Below are 18,344 nucleotides of genomic sequence, written 5' to 3'. Positions count from 1 at the left end.
ATGGAAAGACTGCGGTTACATTCCTTGCCCCTAGAGCTACAAATCGTTGACCTTGTTTCTGTTGTTTTGTTGTCGTTTGTTTTTACAATGATATTGATTTCAGCCTCAGGTCTCAGAGGTCAGATACTTCAGTGCAAATCGGATCATGAATGAGTACTAAAGGCATGAACCTCAGCGTGTGGCGCTGTTTTAGGAAAATAATCAACGACGGGTTTGGTGTGATGAAGTCGCCGTTAGCGACGTGAAGTTGATTGTTTTCCGATGACAGCGTTCCTATAAAAGTGTTCCAGTCCTCGTATACCACAGCAACGTGCCAAGGATTTAAGTTAAAAAGCGCCACGTTATACTTTTGTCCGTTTATAGTTCCGTTTAATGTTGCGGAAACTAGTTTGTTCCCGTTCTTACTTATGTTATAGCAGCTATAAACAGTCGTTTATAGCGCACCAGGAACTGCAATAAACTCCAAACTCCTCTGTCTTGAAGACGTCACACAACTTAATGTTATAGCTTTACCTCTGACTGTTACAGAGCTCCGACACTGGAGACTCCTTCCGTGAATCCTAAACATAAACGTTTATTATGATAAACCCGTGATTTGCCCTTCAGACCAATCATAATCCGGTATTCGACAGTGCTGTGGTATAAGATAGAACTCTACACCAAACACAACCTGCTGATAAAATCTTGTCCTCACTTTACAGCCTCTTTCTACGGAGACGGTTTTGTGCGTCTGAAAACCGTGGAGTCGTCCAGTAAAAACACCCTCCACGTGCGATTTCGGACCTCCAGCGGAGACGGGCTGCTCTTCCTGGCTGCCGGGGAGACAGATTTCCTGTGGGTGGCGCTACAGGCAGGACGTATTCAGGTGCGGGGTTTAGATAACTAAACTAGCGGATCGCGACGACCAATTTTTTTCGTAAGACGTTAGCACTAGACAGCAATATTTTGTAGTAAAGCTAGGATTGTGTATATAATTACGTTCACAGTCGAGTATAAAAGTTAAGACAGATTAGCGGCTGATATTATAAACTAGTTGGAAAATTCTACTGTAATTTGAAAAATATGTTATCCATCCATCCATCCATCTTCTATACCGCTTATCCTACTGGGTCACGGGGAACCTGGAGCCTATCCCAGGGAGCCTGGGGCGCAAGATGAGGTACACCCTGGACAGGGGTGCCAATACATCTCACACACACACATTCACACACTACAGACAATTTGCACTTGCCAATCATCCTACCGTGCATGTCTCTGGACTGGGGGAGGAAACCGGAGTACCTGGAGGAATCCCTCCAGAAGCAATGCTGTGCGTGCGTAAACGTTTGTACTTTTATACACAAACTTTATATACTTTATACACAAACCATATGTCTTTATTTAAAAAAAAAAATTTCTTTTGTAGTTTTTTAAATTGACCATTAATTGACCCCCCCACCCCGGTAATAAACCTACACAACGTAGCCCTGCACCGTAACGAATGAACCCATGGTATGCCGGTCAAATACTTCTGTCAATCTCTGAGACTTTATCTAGAGATGTTTCCTACACTAGGTTAAACACCGTCCTGACATAAATGTCTCATAAATCCTGGATTAGTTATTTTCTTCAGCATGCCCAGGAGGGGATCCTGCGTAAAAAGTCGACTCGTAGACTGAATTCCTGCCGATGTCATTTTACAGCAAGTCCTCGCTTGTTTTCGCTGAGTTGAGATGCCAGACAGGTTGAATATATTGTCCGGTGATTCTACTAAATGTAGAAAGAAATTTTAGAAAATGCAACACTGATTGATTAGTAGCCAGATTTTGTGTATTATTGTACGATTATTCATAAGTGATGAACATACATTCAGCACAGGTGATTATATTATACATATGTCATTGTTTTACAGGGTAATTACACCACATGCTGACTTTCATAAAAGATCTTAACGTGGCAGTGGGCGCAGTAGTGGCTTGGCGGTTAAGGCTCTGGGTTACTGACCGGAAAGTCGGGGGTTCAAGCCCCAGTGCTGCCAAGCAGTTACTGTTGGGCCCTTGAGCAAGGCCCTTAACCCTCTGCTCCAGGGTTGTATCATGGCTGACCCTGTGCTCTGACCCCAGCTTCCTGACAGCCTGGGGAATGCAAAGAAAACAACTTCACTGTGCTCTACTGTATATGTGACCAATAAAGACTCATTATCATTATCTACCAAGTCATCCTTACGATTCCCTAAGTGTCAAATGAACGCGTCTGTTAGTTTAATTTAGATACACTTTGTTTGTGTACCCGCTGCTGTGCTGAGAAACAGGATTAACCGACCGAAGGATTAACTGCACCATGTCGGAGCCAAAACATTCCCTGTCCGTCAGGTTTCCAATTTGAACTGAAAATATCTTAACAGTTTCCTGCAAGGCGACATTAACACATTGAAAAGCTTTGCGCTGTCGTCATGATTGTCGTCATGAACTGCGTCTCAAAACAAAAAACCCAGAAGGCTGGTACACAAGACAGACCTTTGAGTAGGTTTGGAAGCTACATGAGAGGTTTTTAAAATTCCAATACTTACTGTAATAGGCAAAGCGGTTAGCGTTAGTGCTCATTAAATTACAAATAAACTACAGTGAGAGGTGCCAGAGAGGTGCCGTTACCTCTCCAACTGCTGTCTTGTGTTGATTTTATTTAGCGTATTTCCTCACTTCCCTTCTTGAAATGAATTCCTGGCTTTATGTTACTAACATCAGATTGATTTATTTTATCCTCTCACAGCTGAATTTTTTCTTTTATCATACGCAGGTGCAGGTCGAACTCGGATCAGGGGAACGCACCCTTCGCTCAGAGAAAGCAGCTCCGCTGAACGACCTTACCTGGCACTCCATTGAACTCCAACACGATGGCCAGAATATCACCCTGACTGTCGACAAAAGCTCATGGAGCAGTCTGAGGATGCCTGGGCCTGACCTGGAGCTCAGCGTTCAGGACGGACTTTACGTCGGCGGTCTTGAGAATTCGGACAAGCTCTACCTTTTCAACGATATATCTCACATGGGCTTTCGTGGCTGTCTGGATGAAGTGCTATTTAACGAACACAATTTGCTTTCATCCTTAAGGCCTTACTCTGGTTATAAAATGGTCCACGAGGTGTCTTTGGGCTGTAGCCCACAGTTTTCAGCCTCCGAGAATGACTCGATCAGTTTCTTCAGTTCCAAAGCGTACATGTCTCTGCCGATGTGGGAGGTTCCGCAGGAAGGCGTATTTGAGTGTGAGTTTTATACCTCAGCTGAAGATGGGCTTCTCTTGTACAGCTCTGCAGGGAAGGGGGACTACGTGGCTTTGGAGATACGACACAAGCGCCTCGTCGCTGTCGTTAGAGTAGATGGTAGTAAGACAGCTTTAAGCTCCATAACAGTCGTGAGTGAAGGTTGGCACTCAGTGAGGCTCTATGTAGCACCTAGGGCTCTCCAGTTAACAGTTGGAGAGGAGATCTTGAATTCCAGCTTTGGAGCCAAATCCAGGGCTCTCCAGCTTAACGGACCCCTCTTCTTGGGCGGGGTGGATGCAAACACATTTTCAGAAGTACGGAGAAATGGTTTGCTCTCTGTAGTATCGAAGCACCTCAGTGGTGGCTCCTTTAAAGGCTGTCTTAGAAATATCCGAGTCAATGACCAAAACATGGGCCTGCCCAATGCTGTGGTGACAAAAGACGTTTCTGTCGGTTGTGAGCCCGTGAAACACGTCAAACAAATCGCCACGACAAATCCAGAGACTCTTCAACCAGAAACTCCTCAATTAGACAAGACAAACTCTCAGACCTTCTTAATTCTCAAAGATCTGGAGGTCCCCGAGGGTGGACGAGCACCACTCGAGTCAAAGCACATTGAGTTGAACCTGGATTTCCGCAAGCTTGGGATCCGTCAATCCCAGATCATGTTCCGCATCGAGGAGCAGCCGGTTCATGGGCAGCTGAGGCTAGATGTTGATCCTGATCAACTGGAAAATGCCTTCAGTATTCTGGCTCTATGGCATGGTCAGGTCATGTATGTTCACGGAGGCTCAGAGGATCCTCAGGACTTCTTCATGTTTTCTGTTTTCACCACCAGCACCAATAAAGAGGTGCCTGGTTATTTGAAGGGGAGCCACTTGCACAGGTTTAACATCACTGTCACGCCTGTTAACGATGCCCCAGAACTCAGCCTCCCAGAGGGAAACCTTTTCATTCTCCCAGAGAACTCTAAGCGGCATTTGAGCATGGACATGCTAAGAGCTACTGACCCTGATAGTAACTACACAGAACTGGTATTCTCTCTACTCGGTAACCTAATTGCAAACGCTGGATTCCTGGAACTTGCGGATAATCCAGGAAAGCCCGTGACCTCGTTCTCCTACTCGGACTTGGAAGGGGGCAAGGTGAGTTTCGTCCACAAAGGCATCAAGAACTCTAGGATGGCCATCAGAGTGAGCGATGGAGAAAAAGTGAGCAATACGGTCGTGCTGAGAATCATGGCCGTTACCTTGGAGTACAAAGTCGTAAATAACACCGGCGTGGATGTGATCCAAGGTCGATCTTCTCACATCGGTAGTAAACATTTAGCCGTGCAAGTGAACGTGGCCAAGCAAGTGATGGATATCCGGTACGACGTCCTAGACCCGCCTTTCTACGGTGAGCTGCAACGGCTACATTCCAATGGTGAGTGGAAGCAGACTGGTACCTTTACACAGAAACTTCTAGAAAAGGATCGGCTCCGGTATCTTAGCACCTTCCATGGTCCCCAGTTCAAAAATGTAACCGATGGCTTCAAATGCAAAATCAGCGTTGGCTCGGCGTCTACAGGCGAGGTTCTCGTTCGTGTAAGGGTCCGATGGATTCAGTACAAAGTCACCAGGAGTAAAATGGAGGTGAAAGATGATCGTAAAGTCACGTTGACACCTCAGGAATTTAGAATAGTCTCCAAAAACGTGAAACTGTCTGAGAATGATCTTCACGTCTGCTTGTTGACTTTACCGAGGAGAGGCGTCTTGCTTTTCAACGACAAGCCCCTAAAAAAGAACTCTACTTTCAGCCAGAGGAACATCACTGATCAAAAAGTGCAGTATAAACTTTTTGAAAAGCCAAACAAAAACCTGAGGGACATGTTCAGCTTTCAGGTGTTTTCAGAATACTCCTATTCTGGGAGACATGACTTCAGGATCAGCATCAAGCCCAATGTTCCCAGCGTAGTTCTGAGAAACCACGGACTTTCCCTCTTGGAAGGGGAGAGTAAGATCATAACCAAGGACAATCTTTTCTTCGAGACTTTCGGCTCCGGGGCTGTACGTTACACCGTCGTGAGCAGTCCTCAACATGGGAAACTACTCCGAATCAACAACTCCAGACACAATATAGCGGAGTTCACAAATCAGGACATTCTGGAGGAGCGCGTCTTGTACGTTCATGATGATAGTGAAACGACACGCGACGCGTTTACGTTCTGGGCTTCGGCATCATCTCCGAACGACGTCGAAGGCGTTTTCAACATCTCCATCCAGTTAGTGAACGACCAAAAACCTGTTCGTGTTGTCGATAAAGTCTTTCACGTTGCACGGGACAGTCAGAGGCTCCTGACGTCAGAGGATCTCCGTTACCATGACCCTGATTCAGACTACGATGATGGACAGCTACTGTATACCAGACGGAGAATATCAGTTGGCGAACTAGTCTCGGTAAACGATACCTCGCACAAGCTTTATCAGTTCCATCAAAGAGATCTGGAGGAAAAGAGAGTGCTGTTTGTCCACAGTGGCGCGAGCTTTGGACGCTTTGTACTCTTCGTATCCGACGGGAAGCATTATACGTCGACGCTGCTGGAAGTAAGTGCCCAGGAACCTTATTTAAAGGTAGCCAACAACACTGGCCTACTAGTCCAAAAGGGACAGGAAGTCATGTTACAATCAGTGAACTTCAGCGTCACTACCAACACCGATGTCCGAAGTGACGAGGACGTCCTTTTTGAGATATTTCATCCTCCGAGTCATGGCATTCTACTCTGTGAAGGCGTCGAGGCTGACGCTTTCACGCAGTATGACTTAAAAGCGGGTCATCTAGTCTATCGCCATGACGACGGCAGAAACCTTATGGACTCCTTTAGCCTCACGGCTACGGTAAGCAGGCTGCGCTTAGACGTGACCGTGCCGGTGAAGGTGTACCTCGAGAGCCATCAGAAACCTCCGCAAGTCATCCACAACCACTCTGTCGTAGTGGAAGAAGGAAAACACGTTCAAATCCACAAAACGCAGCTCGAGGTTTGTATCACGTGGATAATATATATATATATATATATATATATATATATATATGACTTCATTTTGACAATTGTGAACACTTTTACCTGCATTCAGGTGTGTAAGAACAACTGAACCGAAAATCGCGGACTCATGGCTCAGTGAGTAACAGATGTGAACGCGGTAAAAAAGACAATGCGTTCAGTATTTAGCGTCTCAAAGCTGATCGGTCAGAAGGTGTTGATTCGTTTTCTATAACAACAGCTGTGTTCTAATGCGGTATCGTTTCTATAGTAACGGCTCGTTCGTAGGGTCTTAAGGCGTGAGGCGAACTCCACACATGAACGGATTGATATGGCGACGTTTTCCGTAGGATGTTTATTTAAGATGAACATTTATGGAAGGAGTCTCCAGTGTCAGTGCTTTGTAACAGTCAGTGGTAAAGGTTTCTTTTTTTTTTTTTAAAGCACAGACTGTTTTATTCCCAAATTATATCATCTCAATGACCAATAAGAACGACTCAATAGAAAAACATTTCTTTATATATATATATATATATATATATATATTTAAAAAAAAACAGTTATTGGCCTTATTACCTGATAGCTAGTATTTACAGTACTGTATGTTTTCTCAAATAAACATGCAAGTACGTGACCTACATTAGGAAAACACCCTGAGAACCAATACTAAGTGTCCTTCAAAACTCATTCTGATCAATCATGCGAGTAAACAATTTGATGACGAAGCAAACCCAATTAAAAGCTAAAACCTCACAGAAAATTGAGCTCTGGTCCAGAATTGATCAGTCGAGCTCGGAGAAATGTGTTATTTTTGGGACAACTGGTTAATTAACGAATCTTTTTGCGTATGCGTTTTGCTCCAGGTAGTTCACGAGGATAACACACCAGATGAGATCATGTACACCATGAAAACACCTCCATCGCACGGCTTCCTGATGCGCTCTCGCGTGGACGGACAGAACCGTCACGATGGGACCGTCGAAACGTTCTCACAGTGGGACATTAACGCAGGTCACATCCGGTACGTCCAGGAGAAACCCGGACGCACCGACGACTCTTTCTCACTGGACGTCACTAACGGGATCGTAACCGTCAGCGATCTGGTGGTGTTTGTAGAAATCGTTCCTTCCTTCCTACCGCTCGAAGTGTCCGATATAACCTTGAAAGAAGGATCTTCAACAGCTCTAACCGAGGACATAATCAAGGTCACGGGCCGACACTTTACAGAACTTCACGTCCAGTACCACGTGATCGACGGTCCACGTCACGGCCGTATAGAGCACTCCAGGATCCCCGGGGTTCCCATCCCATCTTTCACCAGGGTGCAGGTCTGGTTCTTCGTTTAATAGTAGGAACGCGCACTTAATCATCTTTTAATCATTCTTTTCTTTTCTTAGGTAATTCCATTTTTAAAAGACAGTTTATAAACATAAATAGATAGCTAGCTGTCGTTCGATAACAGTTGCATAAGCGGTGGCTCCTTACTACGGATTATGTATCCACATGAAAGCATGAACGAATTACTGAATTAATGAATTGTTTGATTGATTAATTGACCGATCGAGACGTAACTATAACGTTATTTATTTACCGCACAGGTTGAACACGCGTTCATATCGTACGTCCATGATGGCAGCGAGACGACAGGAGATAATTTCACGCTGGTGGCGAACGACACGGACGTCCGTAAGCAGAGCGAGCCTCGTGTCATACACGTGACCGTCACGCCTGTAAACGACGAGGCCCCGGTTATAACCATCAACAGGATCCTGAAGGTGAGAGGAGCATCATAAACCATTCACATACTGCCATATTATTAACATCAAATCATTTCACGAATCTCTACTCGCTTCTGTTGCTACTTCGGAACAAACGAGTTGTATGTACTGATTTTATTTATGATTTGTTCCCCCATTTTCACAGCTGATTGAATTGTAATGGTACGCTCCAATAGCATATATGCAGTGCCTTGTGTAAATGTTCAGCCCTCTTGAACGTTTCTGCATTTTGTCATGTTATGAACTGAAATGGATTTAATTGGGATTTTATGCCATGGATCTACACAACCTATGCCATAATATTGGGGGGAAAAACTGTATAGTGTGCAAAATTGCCCTCGGAGTTCACACCATCAGTTGAATGGAGTCGGCTTGTGCGCGATTAAAGTGTCACATGATCTCAATATAAACACGCCTGCTCCCCCAGAGTTTGACCAAGACCAAGGAGCGATCAAAAAGTCCATTATTAAAAGAAAAAAATGGAGGATTGGGTAAAAGGAAAAAAAAACATCCCCTCAGGATCCAGATCTGCAAAAGCTGATAGAGACATATCTTAGAAGAATTTAATTGTAATGATTGGGGGTGAATACTTATGCAACCAACCCATATTCTCATTTTTGTTTAATTAACCTTGTGCCACAAGAATTTTACCCGTACAAATGTTAGACTTATTGTGTAAATTAAATAGTAAAAATCTGGTTTAAGTCCAAGGGGGGGAATACTTATGCACAACACTGTAGTATATCATGTGTGAGCGATGCAGAGAGAGTGACGGGGCTTGGTCGCGTTATCTGACACTTTATCCCTCTTCGCATGAGGTTTTCGCTGGGTTTGTTTGTAATGGGGCACTACGGGATTCTGTCTGTCTGTCTGTCTGCCTGCCTGCCTGTCTGTCTGCCTGTCTGCCTGCCTGTCTGCCTGTCTGTCTATCTGTCTGCCTGCCTGCCTGTCTGTCTGCCTGTCTGTCTGCCTGCCTGCCTGCCTGTCTGCCTGTCTGTCTATCTGTCTGCCTGGCTGCCTGCCTGCCTGTCTGTCTGCCCGTCTGTCTGCCTGCCTTCCTGCCTGTCTGTCTGCCTGTCTGTCTATCTGTCTGCTTGCCTGCCTGCCTGTCTGTCTGTCTGTCCGCCTGCCTGCCTGCCTGCCTGTCTGTCTGTCCGCCTGCCCTCCTGCCTGTCTGTCTTTCTATCTGTCTGCCTGTCTGCCTGCCTGCCTGGCACGTTATAGATGGAGTTTGATTCCATCCCATGAATAAGATCTTATTTAATATCTATATAAAATAACATATTTGCTTTCTTTCATAGTATTCAGATAGATATTTCTGTAGCATTTGACCTGATTATTAATTATACACACTGCCCTCCATTAATATTGGCACCCTTGGTAGATATGAGCAAAGAAGGCTGTGAAAAATTGTTTTTAATGTTTAAAATCTTTATCTTTTGTTAAAACAATTCACAAAAATTCTCTGCTGTCATGGATATCAAACAACTGCAAACAACACAGGTTTATGCAAAAAAAAAATCTTTGTTAAATATAGGTGTGCAACAATTATTGGCACCCTTTTAGTCAATACTTTGTGCTAGCTCCCTCTACCAAGATAACAGCTCTGAGTCTTCTCCTATAACACCTGATGAGGTTGGAGAATACATGGCGAGGGATCTGAGAGCGTTCCTCCATACAGAACCTCTCCAGATCCTTCACATTTCGAGGTCCACGCTGGTGGACTCTCCTCTTCAGTTCACCCCACAGGTTTTCTATGGGGTTCAGGTCAGGGGACTGGGATGGTCATGGCAGGACCTTGATTTTGTGGTCAGTAAACCATTGTTGTGTTGATTTTGATGATGTTTTGGATCATTGTCCTGCTGGAAGATCCAACCACGGCCCATTTGAAGCTTTCTGGCAGAGGGGTCAGGTTTTCATTTAATCTCTGTTGATATTTGATCGAGTCCTGGATGCCATGTATCCTAACACAATGTCCAGGTCCTCTGGCAGAAAAACAGCCCCAAAACATTAAAGATCCTCCTCCATATTTAACCGTGGACATGAGGTACTTTTCCAGATGGCTACCTCTCTGTGTGCACCAAAACCACCTCTGGTGTTTATTACCATAAAGCTCTATTTTGGTTTCATCTGAGCATAGAACCCGATCCCATTTGAAGTTCCAGTAGTGTCGGCACACTGAAGACGCTCGAGTTTGTTTTTGGATGAGAGTAGAGGCTTTTTTATTGAAACCCTTCCAAACACCTTGTGGTGATGTAGGTGATTCAGATTGTAGTTTTGGAGACTTTCTGACCCCAAGACACAACTAACTTCTGCAGTTCTCCAGCTGGGATCCTTGGAGATTTTTTGTCCACTCGAACTGTCCTCTTCACAGTGTGTCGAGACGATACAGACACACGTCCAATTCCAGGTCCATTCATAACATTTCCAGTTGACTGGAACTTCTTAATTATTGCCCTGATGGTGGAAATGGGCGTTTTCAGTGCTTGTGCTATTTTCTTATAGACACGCCCCATTGTGTGAAGCTCAACAACCTTTTGCCGCACATCACAGCTATATTCCTCGCTCTTACCCACTGTTATGAATGACTATGGGAATTTGGCTTATTAGTGGAGGGCACTGTATAATAATAGAAAATCTCAGATCTAGAAAAAAACAGAAGAATCACTGACTTTTCAGAAATTAAATACTCAGTTTCTCCACCAGGAGGCTCAAAACCTCTGACTTAACATTTCTGCTGCTAGGATTTGGATCTGAAACAGATTTTTTTTCTGCTTTATTTTAAATTAGAATAAAAAAAAAAATAGTATGTAAAAAGTGTATGTAAGGCTTTAAAACTGAACTCAGTGTAAGTCAGTCTTAAAATATCCAGATTGATGGCACAAAGCTGTTCATTTTTACACACACACATACACATATTCAGGAATCCCATTAGCATTTTTTTTCTTACAGTAGATTGTGTTTTAGTTGAAATTTGTTTATGATCTTTTGTGAAAATGTGAACTCTGACCTTCAGTGCACTCTCTTTGGAAGACTAAAGCTTTCCCTATTTTCACACGCCATTCAAACTTGCAGACATTAACCACGTCACCGCAGACATTTATTTGCATTTCCACCTCGATCATCGTACAGTGCGTAAGAAACTCAGCGTCACTCTGGAGAAATGAGCTAATCCTTCCCCAACATAGCAAATAAATCCTTACACTAATTCTCCAATATATATGGAAGCTTTTTCTGCCATGTATAAGGAAATATAAAGTGAAAATCACTCAACTGCGATTTTTTTAAACTCCCAATCGTGAGGAAACTTTTTAAACCTCATAAATGCGACTTATTTTCACGCAACTATGACTTGTGTCATGCCAACAAATTTAGAATTTTGTGCACCTGGTTATTTTGTGAAGAATGCTATTAGCTAGCGAATTTACTGGAGTAAACTAACATTACGAAACAGCAAATCGCTATCATCGCTGTCCAAGTTGTCTAACAAGCTAGCTCAGATTAGACTAGCTGTTATATTATGATATTAAAACCAAACGGTAGCAAGCTAGTTAACGATAACGTCATTATTTTATTTGTAAATGAAATTATTAGCCAGCAAACGCTAAGCTAACGAATATGTCTGTTGTGTAATTAAAACTGTAGGCACATTCTCTCGCTAACGTTAAGCTAACTATTTGTCGGCAAGCTAGCTAACATTGCAAACACTAACCAAGTGCTAGAATGTTGGATAATAATCGTTTATCTTTTATACTGCGTGATTAAAACTACTAGCGAGGTTCACAAGCAGTTCTTAGTCCTTTGGCCTTCCAGATTGTTGGCTATTGTGTGATTTGAAGGGAACTAGCAGGTGGTAATGAGCAAGAAATAGTTTTGTAGACGCATTCACTTTTGAAAACAAAATGACTTTTTTTGCCCCCAACAGGTATGGGTGGACTCCGTTACCGAAATCACCAGCGATGACCTCAGTGCCAGCGACCTCGACTCTGCCCCTGAGAGCCTGGAGTTTATCATCACTCCCCCAAGTAACGGACACCTTGCTTTGAAGAGCGCCCCCTCCAGACCGGTCCTGAACTTCACCCAGGCTCACATCCACCGCCGTCAGCTGGTGTTCCTACACAGGGGTGAGAGCTGATAAGGTCACGTCAATCTTTAATAATTATCGTAGACTTTAAATGAACTTGAGCTTAAATTCGGACGCGTATTGTTTCCCCCTCCAAAGGTGCCTTGTTTGGCGGATTTCATTTCCAGGTGAACGACGGAGTCAATTTTGCACCGAGGCAAATTTTCAGCATTGCCGCCCGATCTCTGGAGCTCAGCCTGGAGAGGAACCGTGAGCTCAAAGTCTTTCCAGGTTATTCAAGTTATAATACATGTGTTTAGTTTCACTTTCACTGTTGTACTAGTATATTTATTTTAGATGCTGTAAATTGGGGAATAGAGCTTTATTTTTTTTCTTCATTCATTCCTAGTTTTTATTAAACTGGCCATTGTATTTATATAATTATTATTATTATTATTATTATTATTTTCAGGTTCCTCAAAAGTAATTTCCGTAGAAGATTTGTTCATTGCCACTAATGACTATGATGACATTCACGAGAATCGCACCGTCGTCTATTCCGTTACCTCACCTCCGAGACTGGGCAGGCTGATCAGGCCCCAGGACGACAGTTCCACAGAGACGAAGCCGATATCCACGTTCACTCAAAACATGGTGCGGTTTAAATTTAATTCTCGGTTAGGAAATATAATGAGGTACAACTCATTTTGATGCAAGGTAGTGGCTCTATAATGGAATCAATATTATAATGGAATAATCCAATCCTTCCCGCTCCTGCCCGTTTTGTACATGCCTGCGACATTTTCTAACGAACTTAATCGGTTATATTTCTGGGGAAAAAAAAAAAATGAATTAAGCATTTAACCTCCTAAACTTTTGAATACGATGCAGAAATAAACAGCTGCAGAAATAAATGCACCTGGTGTACGTGCGTAATCGTTAATATGGCGTATACGTTTTCTTTGAGGAGACGCTTCTTCAACACTTATGGAAGGAGTCTCCAGTGTCAGCATTAAAACTGTAACTTTAAGTTTTTCTGACTTCTTCAGGATAGAGGAGTTTACACTTTGTGGTTTCTTGCTAACATGATAAATTGTGTGTTGTTTTGTGTGTGTGTGTTTTTTTTTTTTTACATTATTAACTTCACGAGAGAGAAAAAAAAATAGAGGCTGATGTGGGACCGAGTGTTTCACAACATTAGACGCAACTCTAAGTGAATAAAACAGATATGTTGTTCTTTAATTCAAAGAAATTGTTAGGTTTGGCAAATCGGATAATATTAGATTAACCATTTAGCATTGATTAGCATTCCAGGGAGCTACCGAATAATAATAATAATAATAATAAATAAGCCTTTGGAAATGTAAAGATGCAAAAGTTGTTAACAAACGTGTTTTCAATCTGTGTTACATGATATATTTTTTTCTGTTTCGCAGTTAAAGGCCGGTTTGGTCGTATACAAACACAGAGAGCCGATAGCATGGACAGCGACAGACTCCTTCATCTTTACAGCATCGTCTCCTCCTGCTTCCTTCCCACCTCACACGTTTAACATCCGCATCTCCTACGATAACACAAGTCCGGAACACGGGAGCGTCCTACTCGCCAACACAGGTACTCTGATTTCAGGTCGGCTAACTTCAAGGCATGTAGTATCAGGAACTATCATTATTTAACTTCTTCCAGGTTGAAAGTGTAAACACCTTTATCAGAATATTGCCTTATTCAGAAGAAGGTCAATAATTAGATTATTGCTGTCCATGTAAACGTAGTCAGTGTTGATTAGGAAGTGAGAGTGCACAAAGGAACAGTGCAAATCAATATCTATCCGTAAAGATGATTAGCGACAGTCACCTGACCAGGAAATAAAAACGTCAGGCACGTGACGATGTGAATAGATGTGAGTAGAATACAATGCTGAGTAAGAAACCAGAGGACGATGATATAATCAATGCAGTCAGGACCCATTACCCGAATAAATAAACAAACAGCAAGCATACAGTAAATGTGGAGGGAATTGTCTGTCAGTTAAAGTTCGAACCTACAATACAAAAAAAAAAAATGAACATTTATATACACTCCATCACCTTAATGAATTTAATTCCACTTTAGAAATACTGTACAGTCTGCTCATTTGTATTTATTTGGAATATCAGGTGCAGTAGTGGTGGAAGGCAGTCGGATTATGATTGATAAGTCGAAGTTGGATGCCTCGAATCTTTTGGGAAAGCTACCTGAAGAAGAACGAGACTCCTACGAGATCTGGTACCGAGTCACCACGCTGCCACGCTTCGGGACGATCGTCGTAGGTGAACGTAACCTGACCCGTGAGAAACCCGTCTTCTCCCAGCTCATCCTCAACAAATATGGCATCAGTTACGTGCACGATGACTCAGAGACCATCTGTGACAGTTTCAGTTTTGACGTGTGGTTAAATCCTATAGGGAGGCCTGCTCAGCAACCCCAAGAGGAAGACTTTATGGTCTCAGAGTCTTTTAATATCACTGTAACGCCTGTGAACGATCTGCCTCCTTTACTCAAAACTCAAGCCCCAAGTCTCTTGGTGGTCAAAGGAGACACTGTAGCTTTAGGTCCTGAAAACCTTCACGTGGAAGACCTGGACACTTTACCCGAGGACATCCACTACACTGTGATCAGCAAGCCGAACAACGGCTTCCTGGCCCTGGAAGGTAGGCTAAACGAATCTACTGTCACGTTTACCCAGGCTGATGTGAACGAGGGAAGGGTGCACTTTGTTCAAGAAGGGCGTCCCACCTCAGGAATATTCTACTTCAGTGTAACCGATGGCTTCCATCGTCCACTCTACAAGCTCTTCAACCTTGAAGTTCACAACGTCACAGTCGACGTTGTAAATAATACGGGATTGACTCTGGTGCAAGGGCAGACTGCAGGGAGCCTGACACTTCAGCACTTGGCTGCGGTGACCAACAAGAAAAACGCTACCATAAAGTATTACATTACAACACCACCAAGTCATGGTAGGCTCGTGATTAAGGAAGACCAGATCACACACTTTGACCAGGAGGAACTTCGGCTGGGGAAGGTTTTGTATCAAATGGCAGACTTGTCCTCGTCTCAAGACAGCTTTGAGTTCACTGTCGTCGCCTCTGAGACCAACCTGACCAATCAGGTGTTCAATATCACAGTGAAGCCGCTGATCCACCTTGGAAAACAAGTCCGGATCCCTGATGGTATTCCCGTTAAAATAAGAAAGGATGTTTTAGACGCCACCGAGCTGGCATCCATCAGTGGCAGCGACCCGATCTTTGAAATTATTATTCCTCCAAAATACGGCAAGTTAGTAAAGGTAACGGTGAACCTAGGTGGTGCATCAGAGTCTATAGAATCCTTTACCTTTAGGGATGTTGAACAAGGCAGAATTGCCATACAGGAGCACCTTAACTTTCTAGCTGTATACGGTAACACAACAGCTGTTGTGCATAACAAAACCGCACCTGCACTTGAAGACTCGTTTGTGTTTCTTTTAAAAGCAGCAAACGTTCAGCCTGCCCGAGGAGAGTTTGTTTTCATGGTTGTACCATACGACCCAATGACAGGAAAGCATGTTGTTTCAGCAGCTCCAGTGCATCCAACCATACATCCTGCTTTTAACAGAACAAGCAATGTTGTTTCACACGTGAACAGGCCAGCACACATGCACCCAACCAAAACACCACACTGGGTACCTCCTAAGACCAAGACACGAAACCGTTCGGGGAACCACACACGAGGAAAAGCCACAGTTTCTAACGCACCCAAGACCACATCAGGCAGACACAACGATCCTCCCAGGAACACACCGATCAGGGTAGAGTCTTTGCCAAGACCTGCATCTGATCCTTTGCTTATTATTCTACCCTTCCTGGCCTGCCTGTTTCTTATCATCATCCTAGTTGTTTTAATCCTGGTTTTCAGGCACAGGCAAGAGAAGCGGGCTCAGCCTTCCATGCTCCAAGACCTGCCAGAGAACTCTGTCGAGGACATTGTATCTCCAAGCCCTTACCTGGGACAGCCTGAGAGAAGTCTAACCGTTCCCTCTGTTGTAGTGACCCCACTTTTGCCTAGGTGTCCTAGAAGCCCTGTTTTAGAGGCAGTGCATAATGGGGCAGTGGTACCAGCAATAGTACTCCCTGACTCTTCAATGCTTGTCTGTCCATGGACTCCCATGGATCCTGACGGAACACCGCAGTCCTCTCCTGGTTCACCGACTCTGAGACAAAATCAGTACTGGGTTTGAAACCATGGAATCATCTGGCACACTGGACGGGATGTCAGTCCGCTTAGTGGCAATTTAGAGTAGCCAGTTTGTTTTCCACCATGTTTTGGGGAGGTGGAAAGAATCCCATAGAGAGAAATCTCTGTCCATGGACACCTTTGGAACCTGAGCAGTTCTCTTCTGGTACACCGAACATGACACAAAATCAGTATTGGGTTTGATACAATATCTGATCATAGACTCATCTGTAACTACAGACAGCATGGTTCAGACCATCATTCATTCCGCATTAGGAACCACTTTATCCCGGATTTTAGGGAACACTGGGGCAAGGCAGGAATACATCCTGGATGGGATGCCGATCCGACTGGGGGCAATTCGGGGTCGCCAATTCACCACGTTTAGAGGACAGAGGCAGAATGGTTAATTCCATCTTTCATTCATCTTTAGTAAACACTTTATCCTGGTCAGTGTTGAGTTGGAGCTTGGGAGTACTAGGCGAGGGCAGGAGTATACCCTGAATAGATGCTTGTCCATTAGGGGTAATTTAATGTAGTGTAGCCAACCCACTTACCATGCAATGTACATGTTTTGGAGAGGTGTGAGGACACCAGAGTACCCAAAGAAAACCCATGTGACACTCTGAAAAGAGAGCAACCGGATCTCAGGATCGGACCTTGTACCCTGGACTTTATGAGGCAGTTCAAATATATTTAAAATTTGCACTTTTGTCAAGCAGGAATAGTTTTTAAACACTCATACCTTCCCTCTTGTGTGAAAGTATTACCCAACCTTTAGGAGTTTTTTTTTGTATGGAGAATTTCTGGTATGCGTTCAACAAACCCTGTGCAAGAGTTTTCTTGTTATACCCAAAGTATTTGAGCTAAGTGAGCTTGTTTAATCTTTCTGCAGCTCCATTTTGTGATGACGCAGCATGTTATTATAAAGAATATTATAATGTTTTGGAGACGTACAATAATCTGATTACAGAAACGTTAACAGGTAGAGGACAGTACCCTTCCTATATTCTGCTAATGTGGCTATAATCTCACGTTTGATTAAATATAACATGTTTATTCTCAGTCTCAGTGGTGGATCAGTTGTTAAAGGGTCTGGATGACTGCTCAGAAGGTCAGAAGTTCAAGCCCCAAGACTGCCAAGCTACCACTGTTGGGCCCTTGGGCAAGGCCCGTAACCCTCAGTTGTGTAAATGAGATAAATGTAAGGGCGTCTGCCAAATGCCATAAATGTAAACTAATTTCCTTCCCAATAACCTTTTTGAGTAAAGTGTAAAATTATATTTATGTGCAAAAGTGTGAATTCACAACCCCCACGTTCTGAGTTTTGATACCGCTGAGGAATAAAACGTGACCGGTTTGTTGTTACAGGAAACTAATCAGCGCCACGATGGTGAGATACGACCCCATTGCAAAGCTTAGAAGAGTATGTGTGTGTGTTTATTCCTCTTATACCACAGCAGTTAGCCCAGATCGATATTTTTTTTTTATTTGGTAATGAACAAGATGTCAAGCTTTTATCTGTTTATAGTTGCATTTAATGTTGTCTGTCATGTCACCGCAAACTGGAGACTCCATTTCCCAGAAAGCACCGCAAACTACAAATATGGCCACTGCGTACAACTCCCAATGGAACACACAGACACGGCGCCTTCTCCTGAGAACTAATCACACACACCTGTTCCCAATCACACCACAGTATATAAGAGACTGCTCTTTCACCATGCATGTGTGAAGTATATGCTCAGTTGGTATTTTTGCTGTCGTTTACCGCACGTTGATCTCTGGTTGTTATTCTGGTTTCGACTTTGTTTCTCGTTTCGTGCTTTGCTTTTCCTACTTCATACCCGTTTGTCGATCACCTGACCTTTGCCCGTCTTTGTTTATGCCTTTTGCCGTGCCCTTTGGATTACCTGTTCTTAATAAAACTCTAAACTGCACCGATATCCGTCTCAGCCTGACATTATCCACGTAAGCAGATAAGTCCTG

The 18,344-nt window shown here is 43.6% G+C and overlaps 2 protein-coding genes across 2 annotated transcripts in view; one reads left to right on the top strand and one right to left on the bottom strand.

Annotated features, from left to right (window-relative positions):
• The window catches only part of LOC128620622 (sorting nexin-18-like), a 33,676-nt gene that overhangs the window by 1,302 nt on the left and 14,030 nt on the right, over positions 1-18,344 (bottom strand). The window lies entirely within an intron of this gene.
• LOC128620182 (chondroitin sulfate proteoglycan 4-like) lies at positions 590-17,790 on the top strand (the record flags this gene model as incomplete). The annotated part of the gene is made up of 9 exons (XM_053644914.1): positions 590-865; positions 2,776-6,258; positions 7,124-7,588; positions 7,859-8,035; positions 11,964-12,162; positions 12,261-12,392; positions 12,574-12,755; positions 13,538-13,715; positions 14,258-17,790. Coding segments are annotated over 9 exons (7,194 nt in total), but the record flags the coding sequence as incomplete, so codon positions are not given.

The sequence above is a fragment of the Ictalurus furcatus genome, chromosome 16 (genome assembly GCF_023375685.1).
Source record: "Ictalurus furcatus strain D&B chromosome 16, Billie_1.0, whole genome shotgun sequence".
NCBI classification, from domain to species: Eukaryota; Metazoa; Chordata; class Actinopteri; order Siluriformes; family Ictaluridae; genus Ictalurus; species Ictalurus furcatus.
This window is presented reverse-complemented; position numbering and strand designations above follow the sequence as displayed.